Consider the following 25,824-nt stretch of genomic DNA (forward strand, 5'->3'; position numbering starts at 1 on the left):
AGGAAGAAGAACCCACCTGGTTGCCGTGGCAGCCGCGAGGGGAAGCCAAAGGTTCTTAAGGGGAGCAGGGCCCCCAACGTCCCACCATCACACTTTCTCCTCCCCTTGGGACAGTGATGGCCTGGCCCCTAGCCAGAACGAGGTGTTCTCAGGCGGTAGACCAGGTGTGGGAAGACAGAATGGTAGAATTGCGGAGTTGGAAGGGGCCACTGGGATCACTGAGAAGTGTTTGTTTCACGTTACCTACACATCTTCCAAGCCAGCCTACACCCCACAAGTACAGTGCCGCCACCACTGAAGTAAGATTCAACCGACAATTCAGTTGGCTTTTGTCCATAGAGTGGGAAGGAGATGTGAACGGAGTCTGCCCGGGCCCCTAGATCTTCATCTGAGACCCGTCTCCTGCTCCCTCCTCTAAGGGAGGCTCAGAGGGAGATGGGTCAGTGTGTCTGGCTGTTAACCAGAAGGTTGGTGGTTCAAGCCCACTCAGGGATGGCTGTGGGCAGGATTCCTGCACTGGGGTGGGGTGAGCTAAATGACTCAGGGTTCCTTCAAAGTCACCAGTTCTATGATTCTAGGTCCTTTTCAGTATGCATTTCATAACCAATATCTCTATCTTTTTCTACTTTGTAACACTTCCTATATTTCTCTTTACAAAACTTCTTGTAGCCCTACTAACATAATTTGTTGATTACAGTTGCTCTTCAAATAATTCATATACTTCTTCCAATCTTCGGTAAATCTCTGGTCCCGCAGGTTTTGAATCCTTCCTGTCATTTTGTCCAATTCTGCATAGTCCATTAATTTCGTCTGTCATTCTTCTTTTGTCGGAATTTCTTCTTGTTTCTATTTCTGGGTTAACAATACTCTTGCTGCACTCACTGACTCCTTTTTGGGCCAGGTAAATACTCACCTTCCTCCACAGGCCTTTGATGGACTGAGTTGATTTTGTTCTACTGTGGATGTTATGATATGTTTACACAACCCAAGTTGCTCAGAGTCTATCAATATCTCATCTCTGCTAAGTGACTAGATTGACCAGAAATATTAGCTAGTTACAGTGCTCCCCCCCTAAAAAAATGTTTAGGGGTACTCTCATTTTGACTCAAGAAAATCACAATTTTATAGTTCAAATCGGGAAAAATAAATACAGTAAATGGGCAAAAGTACAAAGATTCACAAAATGTTTAGGGGCATGCATACCCCTGCATCCAGGGCCGTAGCTAGGGGGTGGTGAGGTGGGCCCCCGCCAGGGGTGCAGGCGATGTGTGTGTGCGTGCAAAAATGGCTAAAAATATGTCCATAAATATAAATATAAATATTGATTATTGCCTCATAAGAAATGGTTTTTAAATAGAGGGTGAATTGAATGGGTGGGAGGGGGAGTTGGATGAGAGGCAGAAAGAAGAGCTAATTTGTGGCTAGGGGGCGAATCTGGGCGGTTCTGCCAGGGTGCTAGATCACCTAGCTACGGCTCTGCCTGCATCCCCCCCCCCCCCGGGGAAAAAAGCACTGGCTGGTTATATACTTACAGTTATTCTTTTACTTAGTTGGGGTATTAAATTTGCTTCTGCTCCTGGAAAAGTTCCTTCCTTTGTATGGGAGACTGCAAAATGTCTCTTCTAAATATTATGGCTGCCATCCAGTTCTTGCAGCCAGCACCTGCCTAAAACAACTATATATATATATATATATATATATATATATATATATATATAACAATTTAACAATTAATTTATGAAGAACTGGGGCACCTATTTTGCCCATCCAAAGTTCTTAGCGCAAGTCAATTAATTTAAGAAAATTGCAGGCCTAATTTATTTATTAATTAATGCATCAATGAAAACCCATGGGGGTCATTTGACTCGTATTTCATGCACTAGACAACAGACCGAATTGTGTGGCACACCTGATACTTGACTGGGTGCCTCTGCCGCTGCTGTTTAATGAATGCCAGAGTCTGCCATAGATGAACGGTAACTCTTTTACTGCCCGAAAGTGACTATACAACATGCCTAATAATCGCACTAATGCAGTCCCTGCATTGCTTCAGTCCCTAGTTCTAGTTTCATTTTCCATGCCGTTCTTTACAAGGCATTGCCTGCCTGGTGAGGATTATATCTCAGCACAACTCCCACTTGTGGAAATAAACTAAAACAAACAAACAAACATACACATCAAAACAAGAAGCTCTTTACATTTTAAAAAGACAAATGCTCTTTATTTTCCTATCCACACCCACCAATGCTCTTCATCCACCACACTCCATACCACTATAAAGATACTTTATAGTATCTTACACACACACACACACACACACACACACACACACACACACATTGGGTTCACAACCTTTTTTGTCCTGGTAGAGACAGCTGCTGCGTCTTAACCCAGGTACACTACAGGTGAACCTGATCCCTTCTCACCATCTCAGTGACAGGCAGAACCTGTGCGAAAAGATATCCAAGGAAGTGGTCAGGGAAAGGGGTGGGGGTGGGGGTCCCCCAGAACCTACCCAAAGCACTCTAGCTCTAACTGTATAAAATAACATGGCTGCCCTAAAGAACACGCTGCACTATAATTACATAGTAGTCTCTCTCTCTCTCTCTCTCTCTCTCTCTCTCTCTCTCTCTCTCTCTCTCTCTGTGTGTGTGTGTGTGTGTAATACCTTTAAGGCACATCAACCCTCCCCAAAGAATCCAGGAACTGTAGTTGTTTAAAGGTGCTGAGAAATGTTGCTCTGTGGGGTGTAAACTACTGCCCCCAGGATTCTTTGGCGGGGGAGGGGGGGACAATGTGCTTCAAAGCATGGCGTGCTGGCAGCCTAACTCACTGGCCCTTGGGGTGCCTCCAGACTGTCAGTTTTCTGTGGGAGGGATCCAAGCGCTTACAGTACTGGGAAATTTAGGTTTGTGCAATTGAAGCGGATTAAAGCGCTCTGGAGCCCTGGAGCAACAAATCCACTTGTTAAATAAATAAAAAATCAGACTTTTGCAGTTGGGAAAGTGACAGGAAAATGAATGACGAAGTCTAATATGAATGGCTGATTAATAGGAAGACATATGAACACTGTGAGCAAATGAGGGTGAATGTAAGATGAACGCTCGTTGCCATATAGCCACCCAGCAAGCAAATCAGAACAAATAAACAAATGAATCAATCATCAGAAGGAGCCTCCGGTGTCCCAGAAGGACCCAGGAAGAGTTCTGGATCAAATCTGCCACTAAATCCCACTCCTTCTTTCCCAGACAGCCACAGCAGAACCCTGCACCCCATCCCATTGCTCTCTGGACCCTTCTGGCTCCTCTGCCCAGCCTGAGGAGTCCTGGCTGCCAGCTCTTACCATGCGGCAGATGTTAATCTGGGGAGGGGAGGAGGGATTTATTTTGCAGATACCACAGCCAGGAGGAGAACAAAAAGGCCTGGACAGCGGGGGCGAGGATCAGAAGTGAGGGGGGGAGAGATTATCCCCTTTCCCCTCTATAAAACATCCTCATCCATAAGAGCGATCTCTTCTTCTGCTAAAGGGGACAAGGCGTCAGAAGGACCGTACTGAGGGTGACCAGGACAGGCAGCACTCAGCGCCATGCAGAACACCCTGGGACCAGCCTGCATCTTCCTGCGCAAGGGGATTGCTGAGAAACAGGGGGTATGGCCATTGTGGGGGGGGGGACTGGGCAAGAGGGCGCAGCAGCCCAGGTGGGCAGGGCAAACGGTCTGGAACAGTCAGCCAAAGCAAGGGCTGAGTTTCCATTTTCCTTTGCAAGGGAAATTAACCAAAAGTGGGATGAGGAGCCCCTGGATTCCAGACTCAGCTCCACGAAGGCAGCTTGCAGTTTATGGTGTTCTGTAGGATCCAGGTCCCGGGAGGAGAAATTTAGTGCGTTGGAGAAGCAAGAGGGAGATGGAATTCTATGGGCTCGATTTAACTTCTAGAATGTTGGTTTGAAAGAGGCAACGCGTCTTACATGCTGCCATCTCTCGTTCCCCTTTTGCCTGTGGCAGGCAGGGTTTTCTCATTTTTTCTTTTTATTTGATGGTGTCCAAAACATGCCCCAACTTTTCGGTCAAAATGACATGATGGGAAATGTATGCGTGTCCTGTGGGAGCACCCCTCTCACAACCTATTCTCTGTCACCACCACAGCCAAATAGATAACCTGGCTGGGTCTCTGAATGCTGGGAAAGTATGTAAGAGAAAGGCAGTTGGGGGCTAAGCTGGCCTTAGGGGCGTTGGGTAGGAACTAAAACACTCAGTGCACAGGGTCACAGGGGCACAAATTAACTGCCCGGCAAATTAAAATGGTTGGGGGTGTCTGAGGCTCTTGTTGGCACTGTCGGGTGCAGCACACCCAGTCATCTTGTGAGCAAACTTTTGTTTTTTAAAGGTTATAATAGGGAAGGGGCAGGAGATTGGGGGCAGGGAGTCTAAGGCAAAGTATCTGGGACTGGGTCCTGTGAACCATCTCCTAATTCCCTCCCCCTTAGTATGAATTATCTGTCCCGTCCCACCCCAGGCTCAGTAGTGGAGGAGATTATGATATCTTGGTGTGCTACAGCCCTAACATGCATTTAAAACGTACCTTCCCCCAAACCTGAGAACTGTAGTTTACCTCTGACAGAGCCCAGTACCCTTAATAAACAACAGCTCCCGGGATTCCTTAGGGGGAGGGAAATGTACTTTAACTATATGGTGTGTATTCATCTCTAGTGATCCTCAAGGCACTCAGCTGCCGCCAGCTCATGGACTCACCCTCGTTGTACTTGCTTGAAGTTTTGAGGATGGGTCTCTGTGAATCAGAAAGCACAGTGAGATGGTCTCAGCCTTTCTCTCTCTCTCCAAACATCTGCAGCTACATGGTTGCTCCTCCATGGGCTCTGCACCTCCGGGGTTTTGTCACTGAGTTTTAGGATTGTGTAGGGTTTCTCTCTCCCCGCCACCCCACTTCTCCATTCCTCCATCTCACAGTGATCACTGGCTCTGTCATTCTGGGCAGAGTTCCAGTTCATTGCTGGATCCACTTTGTCCTTCTGTGTGCCTGTAAATATTGAGCTGTCAACTCAACGGGAGCATTGCTGTGTTTTTGACAGCGCGGTGCAATTATTTCGATTGGCCTTAGGGAAGAGGAGCCTTTGTTTGGGCGTCGGGAAGGGTTGGGTGGAGAGATTGGTTTGGCAATAGGGTTTTGGGGGTCTTGTTTTCTACAGCTCTGGAGGAAGGAGTAGTTTCTTGTGAGGTTGAGGACTGTGAACCAAGACTTCTTCATTTCCTTCCTTCCTATGTGCCTGTATCGCTATGAATGACTTTACATCTGCCTTACAGGAGCGGGAACTGGGAGCTGACGAAATTGAAGGTGAGTAGGATGGGCATTTGTGATAATTTCGAGCAGCAGCTTTGGGGTTGTTGTTTTTAATTGTTCTGGGAAATTCTGAGTTGCTTTGCAAGATAATGAGGGATTCTTTGATGGGAAGATCAGTAACGTTTGAGCTTCCCATAAAGAGTTTCCCAACCATGACTGACCTTCCCCTGGAGTGTAATATAGGCATAGATGAGGGAGAAATTCAATCCAGTTTGCATTTAAAGGCAAACCTACATAATTCACACTTTCTGCAACAACAAGCAAAACGAAACACAGCCTTTCTTTATAAGTCACACGTCTCTGAATTTTGCAGTGTAGTTCCCCAGCTAAATAATGTTTACAAAAATATTTTAGGATAAATGTGCATAAAAATGCATATATTGGTGAAAATGACATATATCATGGGAAATCGCTTTGCATAAATGTTTATGTTGATCCACATTTCATTAAAACTGTGTACATCACGTGAAATTCGCACTTGAAATTACTTGAATTTCACACTAAAATGCTGGTGAATTTTCTCGAGGACCTTTTAAAAGCACAAAATGGCAAACTGATGAGAAAAGGTGGAGAACTGTTCGGAAAAATAAAAAACTGGGGGAAAGTGAAATGGACAGATGCGCCCATCCCTAGCCACAGGGGATATTGATTGCACACCCAGTTCATGAGGAATGATGGTGAGGCCTTAAGAAAGGGATGAGGAACCTGCGACCCTCCCTCTTATTAATGGAAAACAGCTCTCATCAGCTCCAGCCAGCATGACTAATGGTCATGAGTAAGCAGGCTTTCCAGAGGAAGTGTTCCCTGAGGTAAAAACCTGGAAAACCACCAACACAGAGGTTTTCTTTACTCAGTTATTATTGCTACCCTTGCTGCTACTTTTGCTGCTCCTGTTTTGCAAAAACAGAGCTCCGTGAAGCCTTCGATGAGTTTGACAAGGACAAGGATGGCTATATCAGCTGCAAAGATTTGGGCAACCTCATGAGGACAATGGGGTACATGCCGACCGAGATGGAGCTTATCGAACTGTCGCAGCAGATCAACATGAATCGTAAGTGCCTGGTCTCCGAGGACTGGGTTGAATATTTCAATAAAGAATGGTGCTGGACTGAAGATACAAGGCAACCTTCCTCAGCTGGTGGCCCTCTAAAAGTCTTGGACTACAACTCTCATAATCTCTTACCATGAACAATACTAAGCAAGGGCTGCTGGGAATTGTAGCCCAGAGCATATTGAGGACATCAGGTTGAGGAAGGCTGACGATGGGAGTCCTGGTATCACTTCCTGGGTCTCCAACGGGCTCTAAGGATGGCCACTGTCAGCTTGACTGAGATTCAACCAGCCCTTGACTTGTCTGCCATTTCAGAGGGAAAAGAGGTTTGTGTGGAGCCGGTGGTAGGCAGCAGCAAGGCAGCTTCCTGTGTGATGCAGTGGCTGGACTTAAGGCTCACCCACGATTCTGCTAGTCCCGTGCCTAAAAAGCACAGGCCCAAAAGTCCACCCCCCCAAGGCCTCCAACCAACTTTGGGAAAAGACAATCCCACAGGATGGAAAACAACAACAACACAGTAACTAGATATTATTCATAGCTAGAACGATTCTGGAGTATATACCATATTTTTCGCTCTATAAGACGCACCTGACCATAAGACGCACCTAGTTTTTAGAGGAGGAAAACAAGAAAAAAAATATTCTGAATCAAATGTTGTTGAAGAGGTTTTGCGCGGCTATCCCTGAAGCCAGAACAGCAAGAGGGATTGCCATGCAGCAGTCCCTCTTGCTGTTCTGGCTTCAGCGATAGCTGCGCAGCCTGCATTCACTCCATAAGACGCACACACATTTCCCCTTACTTTTTAGGGAAAAGTGCATCTTATAGAGCGAAAAATACAGTATGTTAAATACTCTGGATAATGGTTATATACACAATTGGCAGATAGGGAACTGAAAATATCTTTCTTTTATCTTTCTCTTCTTTCTTGTCCCCCCCCCTATTTTTTCTTTCTTTTTGATTGGTTTTCTTGTGTGATGTTTGATTTCTGGTGGCTCTCCAGTAGCATTAACTAGGTGTATGTCTTAATTAATATTAATTAATACACACACACACACACACACACACACATATACATATACATATATCTAATACATACATGCACACACGCACACACGATAAATGAAGATACATACAAGGAGCTGACTTGTATGGGAGGCAGGTCAAAATGGCTTTTCTCAGGGTGAGAGACTGAGGAAGGAGAAGCTCTCCCTGGTGGGAGGATTCAACTCTCCATATGTGTGGTTATATTTATAATTTTGTGTTTTATGAGGATCATATGATGACCCTATGAGGATTATTATTAATGTATCTTACATTCTTTTTCTCTTTTGTCCCCCCCCCCTTTTGAGATATCTGTCTATTATCTATCTATCTATCTATCATCTATCTATCTATCTATCTATCTATCTATCTATCTATCTATCATCTATCATCATCTATCTAATCTCTTTAGTTTAGTTTGAATTTTTTAGTATATTAGGTCGTAAAGCACATGACTTCCCCCAAAGAATTCTGGGAACAGTAGTCTACCCCTCACAGAGCTACAATCACCAGCACCCTTAGCAAACTATATTCCCAGGATTCTTAGGGGGAAATCATCCGCTTTAAATGTATGCTGTATATGCAGCCCAAAACCGGCTGCTGATCAGGGATATGTAAGGAAACTTGAAGGGCAAACCAAGATATCTGAGCCTTCTAAGAAATTAACCTGACTGTGGTCACTGCAGTTGGAGGGCGCGTGGATTTCGAGGACTTTGTGGAGATGATGACCCCAAAGCTGCTGGCAGAGACGGCGGGCATGATCGGACTTCAGGAAATGAGGGATGCCTTCAAGGAGGTAAGATGGTCTGGGATTGGACAGGACTTTGGAGTTCTTTCAGCCTTGTTTCTTGTTCTCAGGGGTGGGCAGAAATCTGATTCCGTTCTCACTCAAAGGCAAATCTAACAAATCTACCGCGCTTTCCGCAGCAATGCACAAGCAGCCATCCCTTCAAAACCCGCACTTCCCCGAATTAGGGTTAAAAATGCATTTGTTAGTGGAAATGAAATATGAAAGTGCATTCTGTTTGGGAAAAAGGATTTGCAAAAAAGTGTGTATTGGGCAAAATTACATAGGTAAACATGCACATTAGAAGAAATTCATACTAAAATGCTGGTGAATTTTCACGATGACTTAATTCCCAGCTCCACAATCTGATATGGAAATGTGGAGAAGTGGTTAAGACTAGAAAAATGAGAAACTGAGAGACGCTGAAATGTACCGATTCACTTATCCCAGCTTGTCATATGTCTCCTTTCCCTCCCAGAAATTTGAACACCTCTCATTCCCCAACTTCTTATTCCCCAACTAGATAACATCGACTCCCCCCACCACCACAAAAGCTGGGGATGTGACATAGCACTCACCATGACTATCCCTTCTCTGCCAACCTTGCTAGTTCCATAGAAAAATAAGAGAAGAAAGAGGAAGAAACTTCCTGGATCAGACCAAAGGTCTAGACAATCTCTCTTACTTTACAGAAGTCCTCTGCCGGAAGCACTGTCAGGGGAACAGTACTTTAAAGGGTTCCTTTATCTGAAGGACTGTCTGGTCCACGTCTGATTTAAGGGAGAGAAAGATCCTTTAATTTGCCCATCAACAGTTAGCATCTGGAAGCAGATAGACAGCCACACAAGTTACCTGGTTGCATACTTCATGAGGTGTACTGTATTTGTATTTAAATTGTTTTGTTTATAAATTTGCTTTTATACATATGTTACCACACCGGAATTTTACTCACAGCTGTGTCCGCTTTTTTTGGTGGTCCATAAGTGGCCACTCTCATCTAATTCAGTGTTCTACTTACTATAGTGACCCACCGGGTGACCACAAGCAGGGCAGGAAGGCAAAAGCCTACACTGCTGCTCCTCATCTTGTGGTTTTCAGAGCTGTACTGCATCTGCACTTGGAGGTTCTACTTTTTTAAGTTCTCGTGAAAATCCATCAACCATTTGGTGCAAATCCTTTTGGCACACTTCCTTTTTTTTGGACAGCACTAATATTTCACTAATATTTATATTTCCTTAATGCATTTTTCCTCCATTATTTTTCACTGACATGTGCTTCTCTATGCACACTTTACCCTTGCATGTGCATTTGGGCATACATTTCTTGGCTGGAGCACGGCATTGCAAAATTTGGGGAAATGTGACTTTTGTAAAAGATGGTTGCGTTTTGGTTTCCTTATCTTTTTGGAATGCATGAATGAGACCGTGCACCTTTTAAATGCAAACTGAATTGGATTTCTCTCCTATTATTAATCCTGACGGATAGCTATTGATAGATCTACAGCGGTACCTCAGGTTACATACGCTTCAGGTTACATATGCTTCAGGTTAAAGACTCCGCTAACCCAGAAATGGTGCTTCAGGTTAAGAACTTTGCTTCAGGATGAGAAGAGAAATTGTGCTCCGGCGGTGCAGCAGCAGCAGGAGGCCCCATTAGCTAAAGTGGTGCTTCAGGTTAAGAACAGTTTCAGGTTAAGTACGGACCTCCGGAACGAATTAAGTACTTAACCCGAGGTACCACTGTATTCCCGTTAGCTTTAAAATGGGATCAGGTTAACTGGCCGCCACTGCATCTTGTGGCAATGAGTTCCATATGCTAACGACCCACTGCATGAAGAGGTACTTCCTCTCATCTGTCCTGCATCTCCTGCCATTAAGCTTCGCCCTCTTGCTCCTATTCAGATTAAGGATGCTGACTCTCACCGCAACTAACTACCATGCCTCTCCCCATTTCCAGTTTGACACCAACGGGGATGGCGAGATCACTCTGGATGAGTTGTACCAGGCCATGCAGAGGCTGATGGGTGAGCGCCTGACGTCCCGGGAGATTGCTGATGTGGTGAAGGAAGCCGACGTCAATGGAGACGGGACGGTGGATTTTGAGGGTGAGATGCAATCGGGGAATATAGGATTGATGGAAAGAGATTATAGGCTTATCGGGATGCAAGGTGAGAGGTTAAAAGCTTTAAAGGTCTGGGGAGATGGGATTTAGGAGCACAGGCTGAAAAGATATAGGCTTAAATGGGCTTGGATAATAGGGTTAGAGAGTTATTGGATTGCTCCAGTTGCATGGAGATGGTAGCACACAGCCCACCTGTCAAGAAAGCTGCTGGTGATGGGGAAACCAGGAGCTGGACCACCCAGCCTCCTTGCTCCACCTGCCCTGTTTTTGGATTGCAGCCCCATTGGCGGGGTGGTTGTCGTACTAATTTAATAAACAGGCACTAGATAGCACAGTGTGGGAGTTGTCCAAAGATACCAGGCAAGACTTAATGACCCTGAATGCTATGTTCTACCTCCACTGTTGAAGGCAGTAATGCTTCTGGAGGGACGCAGGTGGTGCTGTGGTCTAAACCACTGAGCCTCTTGGGCTTCCTGATCAGAAGGTCGGTGGTTCGAATCCCCACAATGGGATCAGCTCCCGTTGCTCTGTCCCAGCTCCTGCCAACCTAGCAGTTTGAAAGCATGCAAGTTCAAGTAGATAATTAGGTACCACTGCTGCAGGAAGGTAAACGGCGTTTCCGTGTGCTCTGGTTTCCGTCACGGTGTCCTGTTGTGCCAGAAGTGATTTACGTCATGCTGGTCACATGACCTGGAAAGCTGTCTGTGGACAAATGCCGGCTCCCTCAGCCTGAAAGGGAGATGAGTGCCGCAACCCTATAGTAGACTTTGACTGGACTTAACTGTTGAGGGGTCCTTTTACCTTTACCTTTAATGCTTCTAGATTCCATTCTGGGAGAGTGCTGTTGAGCTCAGGTTCTGTTTGTGGCCTTCCCATAGGTTGACCCCTGAGAAGAGGATGCTGGACTAAGCGAACCACTGGCTTGTTCCAGCGGCCTCCTCTTTATATGCTTAGGTAACAGGACCTAGGTCATTTCAGAATACAGATTCTGGGGATATTTCAGGCTACTATGACAGCACAACCAGCTTCCAGCACAAATAACCTAAATGATGCAGGTGAAGCAGCAAATGTAAAAGCAGAATTTCCCCAGACTTACCTTGTTGCACAGTTTGGATTGCACTGGTAACTGACAGAAGGTAGTTAAAAACAGATATTTTGAGAACTTCCAAAGATAATTAAATTCAGTGCTAGACAAAACAGAACATGAAACAAATAACGATACACCCAAAATAGTTGAATAATATCATGTGCATGCCCAGCACAGGTTTATCTTCTTACTAAATTGAAATAACTACAAATAGCAGTAGTAAAAACATCAACAATATGTGAATAAAAACTCATTGGTAAAAATATCAAAGGCCTGTCTGAATAATACAAGTTTTGAAAGACGAGAGAGCAGGAATGACTCCAGCTGACCTTCCATTAGCAAGTAGTCCCACAGGGCAGGGCCTGCTGCACTAAACCCTGGTAAATGTTGGCCAAATCCTGGGGGCATGGAGGACCACCAAGAGTGCCCATCCACAGGTCTTAGTGATCAAAGTGAAGAGTATGGAATCTGGGTGTCCTTAAAGTTGTTCAGGACTTTGTGAATTAACACAAAAGACCTGAACCTGGCCCAGTAGCAAATTGGTAACCAGGGCACCATTATTTTACATGTGAATTACACATTTATCTCCAAGGAGCAGGCGGTAGCATTCACAGCCATTTATCTCCCTTTGGATAAGCACAACAGCCCTGTGAGGTAGGTCAGGACGAGGGAGCACTCAGCAGTCTTCGTAGATTTGAAGCCAGGTCTCTTGGACCTTGCTCTCCAGCCATACTGATGTGTTTATTGACGTTTGCCTTACAGAGTTTGTGAGGATGATGTCACGCTGATGGAGTCGCCCACCCCTCTCTGGTTCCAATGAATGTGTGAATGTATGGAGCTCAACATCAAATCCCAGTGAGAACTGGGAGGGGAGGTCAAACCTCCGTTTGCACAAGAGACTGAGCAGGGCAAGGGGTGGGTTGGCAGGGGGGGTGCGTTCTTGGATCGTCTCCCTAAGAGGAGGGCAAGCATCTCACTTGGCAAAGTCCAATCCCTGCAGGAATCCCTTATTACCGGGCAGCTGCATTCGTCAAATCTATCCCACAACTGGTCCAACCACCCCGGAAGATCGCTTCCTAGCGCAACGCCCTGCCTTACCTCTCCCTCCCCTCCAGCAATCATGTACAATAAAGACTTCCTTGTATAGGATCGCTCAGGATCCGCGTGGGGGTGGCTTTTTTTTGTGGCACGTCGACTGGAGCCGCCCACTGCTGCCGGCATCCGCAGAGGTCAGAATAACACCCTGGCAGCTCCACGTCTGGCCCTGCCCAAAGCGGCTTATCCGCTTTAATCGCTGCTCAGAAGGGCAGCATATGGGGCAGGAATAAACAGATTAAGGAGGAAGCAGGGACCCTCCTGCGTAGGAAGGCCAGAGGTTTCTAGAAGGGGGACTTTGGTGAAGCGGGACACTTAGGTTTGATCACCACCATCATCATCATCATCGTGTGGGCGGGGAGCAATGAAGGTGAGGGAGCAGAAGACTCAGACTCCTGGCTCTTTGGCTATCTGAGCCCCTTCAAAGGATTGCAACTCCAGGACTGTTTGTTTCCTCCTAATGAGCCTTTGCAGATTAAAAGTCATGGAGCTCGAAACAGCTGCTGCACTTCCACTTCTCCATTCCCCTAATCACAGTGGCAGGGAGGGTGGCAGAGGAGGAAGCGGAGCAGCGGGCAAACCCTCAAGGATGTGCCAAGGTCACTCCGGGGCAAACAGATTTAGTTCTGCCTCAGGGCTGCTACGCTTTTTAGCCCAGCTGCAAGACCACTCTGGGACGGAGCTGCAGTTATGGGGAAGCAAGGGGGAGAGCTCTCTTGATAAACCTACAAGGCCCATCCCAACCCCTCCTGATTTAGGTTAAGCCAAGTCATAACCCCCTCTCCTGCCACTTCTAACCATCCAGAAACACAGGCAGACCCCCAATTGTTGTGGATGCCCAGTTCTCTTCACAGAGAGACACAAGGCAGCCTGCCTAACCATCGCAGCACTCTGGAGGGCACAACTGCAAAAATCCCATTTTATCTGCCCTGTCTAGCACCTTTGGGCAATGTGGAACTGTTGGATCTGTCATCCAGTCATTCCTGCCCACAGAGAATCACGAAATGGTTGAGCTGGAAAGGACCCAGTCCAAGCCCCATGCTATGGCAGGAGTCAACATCGACTAACGTACCTTCTCCTCAGAGAGTCCAACTCGCTAATACACAAATTTGGTTAAGCCTATTATATAAAAACTCTTCCCCATCTGTGCACTGCCCTCCCAAACCTGGCTTGCAGTTTGGCCTTGCGTGGCTCAGCACCAAACCAAGCCAGTCAGGACAGGAGGACACAGGACACTTCTAGGCAGAGAAGCCTTTATTCTGGGATTGGAGCCACTGCAACAGCATACATGATTTTCGTAGTATGCACACGTAATCACAGTTTTCAAAATGCCAGCCTGTACTCTTTTTATTTATTTAAAACACCTAATCTGGATTCCCTTTTAACACACAAGATCTGATTTGTAAAAATAACCCAGTTATTGCTTGTGTGGAATTCCTTTAGCACATTTTGGGGTGGGCAGGTGGTTTGGGGTGTGAACACCTTTGCATAGCAAAAAAACTTGTGCTGATGTCCAGCTTGGGTACTTCCCATAGGCGTCTGTGATTGGCCACTGTGAGAATAGGATTCTGGGTGCAGGGTGTTGGGTGATGGGCCATTGGCCAGAAGGGCTTTTCTTATGTTCCCTGTCCCATCAACATCCCCTGGCATGTACATGAACAGAAGTGAATCTGAATGGCTACAGGACTCCAATTGGTGTAAAGCTGGTTTGAGAAACAACATTTCAAGCAGTAGTGCTTTATAACAAAGGACAGGATACTTATGCATTTGGGATAACATCATGGGAAGATGGATTAAAAACCCAGTTCTGACAATGCAGCAAGCACACAGTAAGTGGGAGCTGAAGACACTCTCAGATTTTGGGATCCGTGCTGAAGGTCTCAGGGCAGCAAGGCTAGATCTCAAGGCCACCAGCCAAGCTCAAATTACTACTCTTGAATCCAAGACCTTTGCAACTGTGTAATTGGTTATAAAAAATTAAACCACTCATTATTCTGAAAGAGAAAGCATTGCATAAGAGTTTTGCTTGTCAGTGTGTTTTCCTAAACTTTCATTCCCTACCCCCACTGAGATCTTCAAAATAAAAACTTCAGCATTTCCCCCCTAATTCTACCCCACTCCCAGGCCTCACATTTCTGGCTCTTTCTCCTGTCTCGTATATTTGGCAGGGTTCAGTTTTTGTCTTTCTAGAGTTATTGGCTCCATGATATCACAAGGTCCTACCCTGACAACACTATAGCCCATCACATCACTAAGCCCCAACACATAAATCTAGGGCTTTGGGATGCTGGAAACCAGGTAACCAGAGGGCGGTTTATTCCACCATGAAGATCATGAGGGAAGTGAGCTGGAGACATTGCAATGTAGGGCCCTGGTTCCATGAATAAGCATTGGGAGGTGGGGTAGTTCTTTGGGATATTTAGATTCCCTCAAGGCCGCCTCAGAACCCGTTTCCGAAGCTCCATTTGCAGCAGATCTCTCTCCTTCCGGATCCCAAGTAAGACGCTTTGGTTCTCATGAGCACGGCGGATCAAGTAGGGGATTACTTCTTCCACAGAGCCGAAAGGAATAGATTTGTAGATGGCATAACCGGCCTGGCCTAGATTTGGGCACAAGATTTTAAAAAGAGAGAAAGAAAGGAGGTGACGATATCGCAGGAGGAACGGAAGTGGCTGTGGGTGTGGAGAGTGTCTGTGGGAAGCGGGGTCTACACTACACTCACCTAGCGCCAAGGAAATCTGATCGCACATGCCCAGCAGCTGCCCAAAGCTGACCGGTCCAGCACCCTTGTCGATGCCCATCTCTGCCATCCTTAAAAGAGATAAAATAAGCACATTTCAGCAACAGGTTGGGGAGAAGTTATGAGAGTATCATAGCAGTGAACAGCATAAGCTGTAAGCTACAAGGGCTAGGAGTCCAGCTCAGTCACAAAGACGCTGGCTGGTTTTTTAGGCGAGCTGCTTGCCGCTAGATCTCACCTTCAACCCCTCATCTGCAATATGGGGATAATATTATGGGGTCAGCTTTACAGGGTTGCTGTAAGAAACAATGGAAGTATTATTTCTACATTAACCAATGGTGGCCGTGTGTGTTGTGTACTGGCTTTCCATAATGTGAATGGGGCTTCTTCTGCTGCTGTTGTCTCGGGTTCCTAACGTCCTCCTCCTGAAAGGATGCATGTGCTGTCTGCCCAGACGATGTGTGCTGATTTTTCTTTACCTCTGACAACCAATATTTTGCTCCTAGGCATGTCATGATAGCAGTATGCCACTTCCCTTATATATAGCTTGCTTTCATGCAAATAGATCTGAGAGGTGGATATGGATTGGAGTATTGGTTGCCAATGTCAGAAAGGCAGCGCTATGCCACCCTGAAGCATGGAGAGAACAGTGCTTACACATACAATTGTGTATGTATGTGTGTCGCAGTGTGGAGAGGCTCCCTTCCAGATAAAAGGCAGCCAGTTTTCCAAGGCTTTCCCCCTCCCCCACTTTCAGAGAGTACCCATATCTCCAAACCATCAGAACTGGTGGACAAGCCAGCTGGTGCTTGTTATGTAGAAAGACAACCCCACTCACTTCCCCTTTGTGGTATTCCCCCTACCTTTGAACAGTGTGCATCACGGATGCTTCATTGTGTGTGGCCACGATCATCTCAAACCTTCCCCTGGCTCGAGACACTTGATCCAAACCAAAATCCAAACAGCGCTGGTAACTGGATCACAGAAAAAAAGGAAGAGGGCAAGAGAATGAAGCAGAGGGGGCAAAAAATGAAAGAGGTGGACCGTGCATCAAATTTGTATAGGCTGGTTTATATGGATGGATGGACATTAAAAAATCACTACTGTATAACTGATAATAGAAAAATGCAATGCGTCTAATTCAAGTGAGAATAGCAGTTGCATGCACACCGCACATTTAAAACACATGTCTCCCCACAAAGAATCCTGGAAATTGTAGATTTACCTCCTTGCAGAACTACAATTCCCAGGAACTTTAACAAGCCAGAGTTCCCAAGATCCTTGGGGGAAGCCCCGTGCTTTAAACATACCGTATTTTTTCATGTATAACTTGCCTCTGTATATAAGACGCCCTCTATTTTGGGGGCAGTAACCAATCACACATTCCCCCTATGCACTATCCATATATAAGACTACCCCCCTTTTTAACATTATTTTTTAGTAAAAACAACCCATGTCTTATACACGGAAAAGTACACTACTTTCAGTCGATTGTGTGTACGCAGCCCAGTGACCTCACATTGCTATCCATGTGTGCTAATGAGTGATGGGCAATTTCAAGGCCACTCCTGAACTCCCTTCTTATGGTTCTTTATCTTTAAACCAGATTTGGAACAGGCAGCCCTTCAAATAGACTATTCTGCCACATAAAGGACCATCCTAGGTCACACTGTGAAGGAAGACACCATAGGCAGCTTCTCTTCCCATGCCTCGTATTAATGACCCGCAAAGTAGTGGAACAGGGTGGAGTCCTCCTCACTTTTCATTGGTAGCCTCCCAACTGGGCTGCACAGGATCAGGATATCCTTCTTCCTTTGCCAGTTTCCGCTCTTTCTCCAGGTAAGCCCCCCGGACCAATTTCATTCCGAAACAGACACCCAAGCACTCGGTGAGGGCGACTTCCTGTTTCAACCGCTCCAGGGTGTCCTGGAGGGAGACAAGTTGGCCAAAGACTGTAGTAGAACAAGAAAGGAGTCCTCCAATACCACTGAGTTGTCAAGGTGAGAGCAGACCTTCCTTACTTCCAAGAAGTAAGGTGGATAGAAGGAGGACTGTTTCTGGGGGAGGAACTCACCTTGAGATATGCCTGGTATGTGTTCCAGATCCATGGCTTTTGGGTGTTCCAGACAGCCATCATTGCCATGGTGACAAGCATCAGGGCGGGGTTAATGTAGGTGTATTCTGCATCCACCAGGACACGGACTCTTTTTTCCACAGCATACTGCAGATGGAAAGAGGTTGGGAAGATGAGAACCAGAACAAAATGGACGCCATCGCCAGGGCTGGGCTCCCCTGCTTCCATCCCCCCCTTAGAGTACCTGCGCTACAGAATTGAACCGCCTCAACGATTTCTTGAAATGGTGGTTCTCTTCCTGGGTCAGGCAGCCAAAGTTCAGCTCCTGTGGGGGCAGGAGAACAGTTGGAGATAATACACAGGTCAAATAAAGTTTTAGCTCTCTTTGGAGCAAATGTAATCCACCTTGAAGGCAGTGGCGGAAAGGCTCCTCACCTCCCCTTTCATGGCAGCCACCACTCTCTCAACGCTCAGGTCCGACTTGGTCTCCTGCTCTTGCAAATGCAGGGTGATGGTCTTCTGCAAAGGGAGCAGGGGAAAGTAATCCAAAATAAAAGCAGCGTAGCTCCCTGTACGACAGCTCCCTCGGCCAATAAAGCGAGATGAGGGCTACAACCGCAGAGTCAGTCACGACTGGACCTAATGGTCAGGGGTCCCTTTACCTTTACCTTAGCTGGGACGCGGGTGGCGCTGTGGGTTAAACCACAGAGCCTAGGACTTGCCAATCAGAAGGTCAGCAGTTCGAATCCCCGTAACGGGGTGAGCTCCTGTTGCTTGGTCCCTGCTCCTGCCAACCTAGCAGTTCGAAAGCATGTCAAGTGCAAGTAGATAAATAGGTACCGCTCCGGCGGGAAGGTACAGCCGGAAGCTGTACACCGGCTCCCTCAGCCAATAAAGCGAGATGAGCGCTGCAACCCCAGAGTCGGTCACAACCGGACCTAATGGTCAGGGGTCCCTTTACCTTTACCTTAGCTCCCTTCCCTTCACAAAAATTGGGCCAGAATGAGGTCCTATGCATCAAAAATAAGGGCCGGACTGAGATGATAGAATCCTGGAGGAGAGGGGGCTGGCAAGAGAAGCAAGCAGAGGCACCAGTCTCTAGAGCAAATAGTTTTTAAGACATCATGCCCAAGAAGATAATTGCACAATACTCACGCAGAGTGCAGCTGCCATCAGTGCTGTCACCTTCAGTTGCATCATGGGATTGATGGCACCAACTGCAGACAGATCCAGGCAGGTAAGCATTGATTGGGCATTTTTGTCATACCAGTCTTCCCTGGTTGGGGAAAAGCAGATATCATCATCATCATCATCATCATCATCATCATCATCTATTATTTATACCCCGCCCATCTGGCTGGGCTTCCCCAGCCACTCTGGGTGGCTTCCAACAAAATATTAAAATACAGTAATGCATCAAACATTAAAAACTTCCCTAAACAGGGCTGCCTTCAGATGTCTTCTAAAAGTCTGGTAGCTCTTGTTCTCTTTGACATCTGGTGGGAGGGCGTTCCGCAGGGCAGGTACCACTATAGAGAAGGCCCTTTGCCTGGTTCCCTGTAACTTGGCTTGTCGCAGTGAGGAAACCGCCAGAAGGCCCTCGGCGCTGGACCTTAGTGTCCGGGTAGAATGATGGGGGTGGAGATGCTCCTTCAGATACACAGTACATAGGACTGCAGAGTTGGAAAGGGCCACAAGAGTCATCTAGTACAACCCCTACAATACAGGAATCTTTTGCCCAACATGGGATTCGAACCCATGTTGGGCAAAAGAGATTAAGAGTCTCATGCTCTACCAACTGAGCTATCCCAAAGTCAGTGCAGAATCTCCTTCTGGTACTACCACTTTGCTTGAAAATACTCAGCAGGCAACATCTGTCAAGAGCAACACTTTCAAACTCTCCGAAAACCTTCCCGGGCCAACTCCTTCCAATCTGCTCACCAGCTTCCACTTTCACTCTGTCCTGTTGTTCAATGATCCCCTTGAAGCTTTTGTTGCCAGTTTCCCCAAAGAGAAGTAAGGGTCAAATGAGATGTGTCTATTTGATAAATTCTTCAATGTTGGGTGGACGATTTGTGTTTAAGAAATAGTTGTTGCTGATCAGCAGCACGGTGGGGGCCAATAGCCCCCTTTTCTCACACCATAAGGAACTCTAGCTTAGCGGCAGAGCCTTGCGTGCAGAAGGTCCTAGGTTCAAATCCTGACATCTCCGGGTCAAGCTACAGAGCTACAGTTCCCAACCCACAGCTCTTAACAAACCCACAATTCCCAGGATTCTTTGGGGGAAGTCACGTGCTTTAAGGTGACTAACAATCATGTCTACCCTTCTCCATCTACCGTACTTATAGACCATATTATGGTTTGCGAAAATTACTCAAAGGAAGTCCAGGTTTTGATTTGAGGACACTGGTTTTTTTAGGTAATCTTTATACACTCTCCACTCTTTTTGGAACCTTTGGTTAGACTGTCCCCTAACTGTATCTGTCAGTTTTGCCATTACAAAATATTCAAATGATGAAATGAGAAAGAAACCACTTAATAAACAGGAAAACAGACCCATTTTGAGGAGGTAGGAAGTCTACTAGAAAAGAATAAGAATGGGAAATATAAAGTAGCGTAACATAAGTCCATGTGCAAGAGCGTATGGATTTAAGGTTATTTATTTTGTGCTTTCTATTTAGTTTGTTTCTTAATTGTCGTCGTATCTTTGTGTGTGTGTTTATGTGTTGTAACAAAAAGTTAATGAAAAGCATTAAAAATAAATAAACAAGGTGGCTAACAATGCCAATAATCATAAAAAGTTGGAGGGTTTTTAAGCTAAGACCGAGAGCAAAATAAGCAGCAGTATTAACAAATCAGCAAAAAGAAAAGCTACACACACACACACACACCCGCCAAATCATTATAGAGAATGTTCCAAGGCCAGCCTAACTCAGCAGGGGGACTGAACACACACTGTGCATTTAAAGCTGTAGTCTACCTCCCATAGAACTACAATCCCTGCCTCCCTTAAAAAAACTATAGTTCCCGCCATTGTGAGGGCAGGTGGAGGAATGTGCTTTAAAGGTGCTTTAAGTCTGTGCTATGTATACAGCCTTGGCTTCAACGGACACTATCACACAAAATTAATCTGTTGTTTGGCTAGTTCAAAGATGGTCGTGTCTCTCTTTGCACCTGCTTTCTTTCCCAGTCAAGCACCTGCGTGTTTCACTTCAGGCCTGAAGCAGATCCGGATAGCGACCTTGTTTGATGTTATCAAAAAGGGGGATCAGCCGTTGCTTTTTCCGTTAAGGATTTTTCCTAAATATGTATCTAAAGTCGCCATATTTCAAAAAGTAAAAACCAGGGAACCACCAAAATTGTCCAGTTTTTTAGGAAACATCCAAAATTGTTGAACGTGGTTTTTCAATTGACTTGCCTAAGATCCAGGACAAAGTGCCACCTTTCGGAAATTCCCCACCCCACCCGGGACGTCAATTCCGGCTTTGAAATCCTGGTAATGCCCAGGAAAATCTGGACGTATGGCAGCCCTGATATCTTCAGGTGCCTAAATGATGGAATCTCCACAACTAGCAGTTTTGACAGGTGAGAGATGTGAAGGGAGAAAGAGTTTCAGGTTGGGGGAGGACTTTACCAATACAGTACCCTGAGCAAGGACAAATATTTATTATATTCACAATAATTCCTTTTGGTACTGCTGCTATTTAAATGGATCTTCTCAGTAGGTACCTATATAAATATTGTTGTTGTTGTTGTTAGTCCCCTCAGCTCAATGCCCTGTGCTGCCCAGGTTATTATCTACTCTTCCTTTCAGCGTTGAGGCTGGCATGATGAACTATTTAATTTAAGACTGTATTGTTATTGCCTTGTACTCAGAGTAATCCCTTTGAACTTAATGGACCTGTCACACCCATTAATTTCAATGCATCTACTCTGAGTGAAGCTAAGTTGGTTACAACCCTCAATATTTATTTTAAGGCAGTCTATTCATAATACTGATCCCAAGTTGGTTTACATAGGGCTGACATACACCCGGAATTTTCACTTTTTGAAATATGGCAACCCTAGTTTACAATGCATGTTAAAGCAACAACAACAACAAAAGATGCCGTATAACGAAATCAGTACGAAAATAACGCAAATATTAATATCAAAGCAGCAGAGCTAAGATTTCCCTTCCATGGCAATTCTTCCAGTCAGGGAAGCCACTTACGAATCACACCAAAAAAGGACACAGATATGCATAATTTGCCTAGGCTAATTTATAGGTGTAGGTGATGCACCTTTAGAAATGGTTCCTATAATTAAATTAAGAACACAATGCATCTCACCATAATGAGGAAAACTGTGACCAGATGGACTGTTTATTATTCGCAGCTTTTCCACACATGAAAGGTTTTTTGGTTTTGGTTTTTGTTTTTTCGCAGTGTCCACACAACACTGTTAGGACCAAAATGCCAGCCTGCACTCCCCGCCCCCGCCATTTAATCTGGATTTGCCCTTTCCGCAATAAGTTTTTTTAGAAGCTGTTGCCAACAAGCCATTTGTAAATTAATCCTCCATCTGGAAGCGCTCTTAGAAAGCAGACACATTCACGGAGGATAAGTCTATGAGCAACTCTTAATCATGTCAGCTAAATAGAACCTCCAGACCCAGGGGCAGTATAGCACAGAGAATAGCCAGAGAAGGCTTTATGCCTGACAGCATTGCGCTGGCTACTGTGAGAAGCAGGAATCTGGACTGCCTGGCCCTCATCCGGCGGTGCTCTTCTGAAACTCTGAGATTGCATTTTAAAGGGGGCTGTTTTGGGGTTTCTTGCCATTTTCAGCAAGAGGTGATTTCACATGTGTGAGATAAAAGGGCGAATGATTTATATCTTGCACTGGCAGCGGCTGCAATCTGCTGTGTGTGAAAGTACGCATCGCTACCCTTAGCACCTAACCTCTGGATAACCACTTCCTGAACACAAACCGGATAAAAAAAAAACAGGTTGTGAAGACAGCTTTGTGCAGCAGATAAGGATGTGTGAATCATGCTTCCTCACTTGACATTTGAGCACTTGAGCACTTCTCCCCACCTTCTGGCAGTTCCCTCACTATGAGGTTACAAGGAACCAGGCACAGGGCCTTCTTGGTAGTGGCACCCACCCTGTGGAATGCCTCCCATCAGATGTCAAGGAAATAAACAAATACTGTATCTGACTTTTAGAAGGCATCTGAAGGCAGCCCTGGTATAGGGAGGTTTTTTAATGTTTGTTGTTTTACTGCGTTTTTATCATTTCTCAGAAGCTGCCCAAAGTGGCTGGGGCAACCCAGTCAAATGAGTGGGGTACAAATAAAAAAAATATTAAATTATCGTTATCCTCTGGGGCCACATGCACCATTGCCATTAGGTCACCCCACAAAGTGCTAGCTAGCTCATTTATCCGCCAAGAAAGTGTGACACGCTCACAGAGGTAAAAGACAAAGCAAGGGCAGACTTTCGTAATCTTTTGTTGTAAGGCCAAAACTTGGTGCCCCAAATGGATCTTCTTGATTATGGATCTTCTCAATGTTGGGTTGGGGCCCTGTGAGAGAGAGCCGCCTGCACCACCCTAATTCCAGTGCTGATATGAATCCGTCCCGAGCTATGCTTGAATCATATGTGAGTGGAGTACAGAGGACTAAGTGGGAAGCTGAATCAAATCCACCAGCCTCTCACCAGTTTTAGCTAAATCATGTGGCTAGCCTTTAAACCCCTGTCAGAGAACTTGTCTCCGAGGCCTGCCTAGGCTTCTCCTCATAGCATCAAGGCACAGCCTTCTCTTTGGCTATCCAAATCATGCCCCCCCCCCTTTTCTCATCCAGCACTCACCCTTCCTTTGCTTGCCCCACATCTTCCTCTATGGGGACAGCAAGGAGAGGACGGATCCCCAAGTTCCGGAGCCGTCGCAGTGTTTCCTTGACCTCTGTGTGGGTTTCGCCAGCAACAAACTGTCCGTACAGCGTAAGGCGGAGCACAGAAGTCCAGAGTCGGTGGCCCAGAACCCGCCGGGAGACGGAAAGGACCTGGTGGAGAGAAATAAAAGGTTTATGGAACAACTTCTATGTAGACATCGACGGCGAGTCCGAAAGGCTAACAAATAGGCCATGGCAGAGGTGTTCAAGGATGCCAATTAAGGATCCATTTCAGGCATCAAGTGGGATCGAAACTTTATGGCACAATCATTCCCTCCATTACCAGTGTTCAGATTTTGAGCATCGTTGCTCACATAGCCAAAACAACAGCAACCTTGCACAGGAAGGACATATCAGTAGCCTTGGGGGAATCACAGTTTGCAGAAGTACCTCAATAAACTTTAGGGGGGAGGAAACTGAAGTGGGAGTGACACCCCACCAAAAGCCTCTCGCTGAGGTTGAGGGTGCTCAGTCAAAACTGGAATGCTGGGGGGGGGGGTTGTGGAATGGAGCAGCTGGGAATCCTGAGGATTGCTGCATTCTGCACCGTTTTGTTGCAGTTTCTGCTTGTTCCCTATAATTTTTGATGTTGGTTTTGTGTGTGTTGGTGCTTCTGGAGTCAAAATGTCCCATCAACACACAAGAGAGCAGTATCATCAGGCCGGGGAGTCCCGCAAGGCTTGCAGAAGTTCAACAAATATTGGGGGGGGGGCCTATGGGAAGGGGCAGCTGATCGCAAATGAGGGCTACGAATCTTCAGCACCTATTGAAATGTTGACTGGCTCCTGGAGGAGTGGGGGTGGGCAAGAAGAACCAGCAGGAATGGGAAGGGAATTGAGTGACTGGGCTCTGGAGCAGCAGCGCTTCACGCTGCAACAATTTGTCGCAGACAAGGTGAAACAAGACTCCTTTTGGAATACAGTTCAGACCCATCCCACAGCTTGACTCAAAGACCCTTAACTTACCCCACTCTCCCCAGCCACAACAAAGCACTGTGGGGCACCCCTTAAGCTACAGGTGGTGATTGGAAATGAATTGATTGAGCGGGTGGGTGACCTGCAGCGGGTCACGATCCAAGCCCCCCCCCCCGGTCTCACCGTGGGCGCTTTCTGAACCAGCCATGGGGAGGAGCAGAGTCGGAACACCAGCAGCCCCCGAGTGAGCTCCCAGTTGCTCTTCAGGTGGAATACCTTCCCATCGTCCAAGTTCAGGGAAAGATGGGCAGGCGTGGGGTCCTTCGCAGCAGCTTGGGGGACTGGCTGGGGAGATGTAGATTTCGAAGAAACTGCTTGGGGAGCCCAGAGGGAAGCCAGCCTACGGTGCGGCAAGCGAGGCCCGCAGCTCAGCATGCCGCCAGCTCCGTCCGAGGGCCACGGCTCTGGACAGAGTGTAGCACCTGCTGCCTATCCCACAGCGTTTGGGGCCAGCAGGAAACCCCGACGGGAGGGGTGAAGTAGAAAAAAAGTGCAAGACCCAGCCGACAAGGTGCTGCCTCAGCAGGTTAGTGGGGGCAGGTGGAGGGGGAGCAGCTTAGTAGGGTAGAAAAACCGCTGAGGAGAAGTCATTTATTAAACTTCAGCACTCCAAGGCAGTCAACTGTTTTATCCCATCGGAGGCCGTTTCTTTGAAGGGTACCCATTATTTGAAGGATCACCTACTTGACCACTTCGATTTGTGGAACAGGCCATTTTACTGCTACAACGTTTATTCCACACTTGCAATCCATCGGTCCTTAGCTGTGATTCTTGCATTGGACTAGATGGCACTTTGGGTCCCTCCCTCTACTGTTCTGCGACTCCATGATCCTTCCTTCCATGGCAGCACTTACATTTTGGAGCTGGCCAGGGATGATGGCCAGGGATGGAGTCGTAGTTTGAAGCATCTGGAGGGCACCAGGTTGAAGGAGGCTGGTATAGCATGGCAGCCAATGGTTTAGAGCAGGCATAGGCAAACTCGGCCCTCCAGATGTTTTGGGCCTACAACTCCCATCATCCCTAGCTAACAGGACCAGTGGTCAGGGATGATGGGAGCTGTAGAACCCCCTACCGCCCACCTAGAATCCCGAAACGCCCACTAGTGGGCGGCAGGGACCAGGTTGACAATCCCTAGTTTAGAGCGACAAACATATCCAGTGTCTTGTTTCTGTGAAAGGCTGAGCCTTAAGAGGGCTGAGAATTTCTGCTCCTACAGAAGCCAGCCTCTGACAAACCAGGTAACTCCCACCTACAATTCCCCCGTGGGGTGGAGTGGCACAATTCTGCATTTTTGCCTGGAAACTCATCATGTCAGGTGGGAGGAATGTTTTTGCTTAAACACACAAGCACAAGGTAGCTGGGACATGGTCCAAAAATGGTCGACTTGGGCATTCCCCTCAGGACTGAGAGGTGTGTCTTAGGAGGTCTCCCTGAGGAATTTATTAACTTTAATTAAAAAAGACTGGGTCACCTGCCAAAGGGGGGTCTACAAATGCACAGAGGGCAGAAGATACAAGCCACAGTGAGGCAATGCAGTCCACCCAGAGTGGAGGCAGCGC

The 25,824-nt window shown here is 46.6% G+C and overlaps 2 protein-coding genes across 5 annotated transcripts; one reads left to right on the top strand and one right to left on the bottom strand.

Moving 5' to 3' along the window:
* The first annotated feature begins 33 nt into the window (after positions 1 to 33).
* Positions 34 to 12,602, top strand: LOC310829530 (calcium-binding protein 5). Of its 3 annotated transcripts, XM_083708108.1 has the most exons (8): positions 41 to 164; positions 1,884 to 1,976; positions 3,528 to 3,649; positions 5,323 to 5,353; positions 6,267 to 6,410; positions 8,138 to 8,247; positions 10,195 to 10,342; positions 12,209 to 12,602. In XM_083708108.1, the coding sequence occupies exons 3-8, from the start codon at positions 3,587 to 3,589 to the stop codon at positions 12,232 to 12,234; spliced, it is 522 nt and encodes a 173-aa protein (XP_083564234.1). In that variant the 5' UTR covers positions 41 to 164; positions 1,884 to 1,976; positions 3,528 to 3,586; the 3' UTR covers positions 12,235 to 12,602. The 3 variants fall into 3 exon arrangements, with proteins under 3 accessions (XP_083564236.1, XP_083564234.1, XP_083564235.1); XM_083708109.1 differs by lacking the exons at positions 41 to 164; positions 1,884 to 1,976 and adding an exon at positions 213 to 299; XM_083708110.1 differs by lacking the exons at positions 1,884 to 1,976; positions 3,528 to 3,649 and having other exon boundaries at positions 34 to 299; positions 12,209 to 12,348.
* Positions 11,600 to 24,697, bottom strand: PRODH2 (proline dehydrogenase 2). 2 transcript variants are annotated; one of them, XM_083708107.1, is made up of 10 exons: positions 24,482 to 24,697; positions 23,209 to 23,402; positions 18,511 to 18,631; positions 17,791 to 17,874; positions 17,600 to 17,680; positions 17,356 to 17,502; positions 17,041 to 17,207; positions 16,145 to 16,255; positions 15,264 to 15,352; positions 11,600 to 15,140 (listed from the first exon to the last, which is right to left on the bottom strand). In XM_083708107.1, exons 1-10 carry the CDS (start codon positions 24,638 to 24,640, stop codon positions 14,971 to 14,973), a joined length of 1,323 nt encoding a protein of 440 aa, XP_083564233.1. In that variant the 5' UTR covers positions 24,641 to 24,697; the 3' UTR covers positions 11,600 to 14,970. The 2 variants fall into 2 exon arrangements, with proteins under 2 accessions (XP_083564233.1, XP_083564232.1); XM_083708106.1 differs by having other exon boundaries at positions 24,389 to 24,697.
* Positions 24,698 to 25,824: the final 1,127 nt, after the last annotated feature.

The sequence above is a fragment of the Podarcis gaigeae genome (assembly GCF_964106915.1).
Source record: "Podarcis gaigeae genome assembly, chromosome: 13".
In the NCBI taxonomy this organism is placed as follows: domain Eukaryota; kingdom Metazoa; phylum Chordata; class Lepidosauria; order Squamata; family Lacertidae; genus Podarcis; species Podarcis gaigeae.

Coding starts and splice junctions, on each gene's coding strand:
- PRODH2 (XM_083708106.1), bottom strand. CDS start 24,640: ATGCTGAGCTGCGGGCCTCGCTTGCCGCACCGTAGGCTGGCTTCCCTC. Junction 17,681..17,790: donor TGGCTGCCATGAAAGGGGAG/GTGAGGAGCCTT, acceptor CTGCCCCCACAG/GAGCTGAACTTTGGCTGCCT. Junction 15,353..16,144: donor GTGATGCACACTGTTCAAAG/GTAGGGGGAATA, acceptor ATCTCTTTTAAG/GATGGCAGAGATGGGCATCG.
- LOC310829530 (XM_083708110.1), top strand. CDS start 117: ATGGCCTGGCCCCTAGCCAGAACGAGGTGTTCTCAGGCGGTAGACCAG. Junction 300..5,322: donor ACAGTGCCGCCACCACTGAA/GTAAGATTCAAC, acceptor TCTGCCTTACAG/GAGCGGGAACTGGGAGCTGA. Junction 10,343..12,208: donor CGGGACGGTGGATTTTGAGG/GTGAGATGCAAT, acceptor TTTGCCTTACAG/AGTTTGTGAGGATGATGTCA.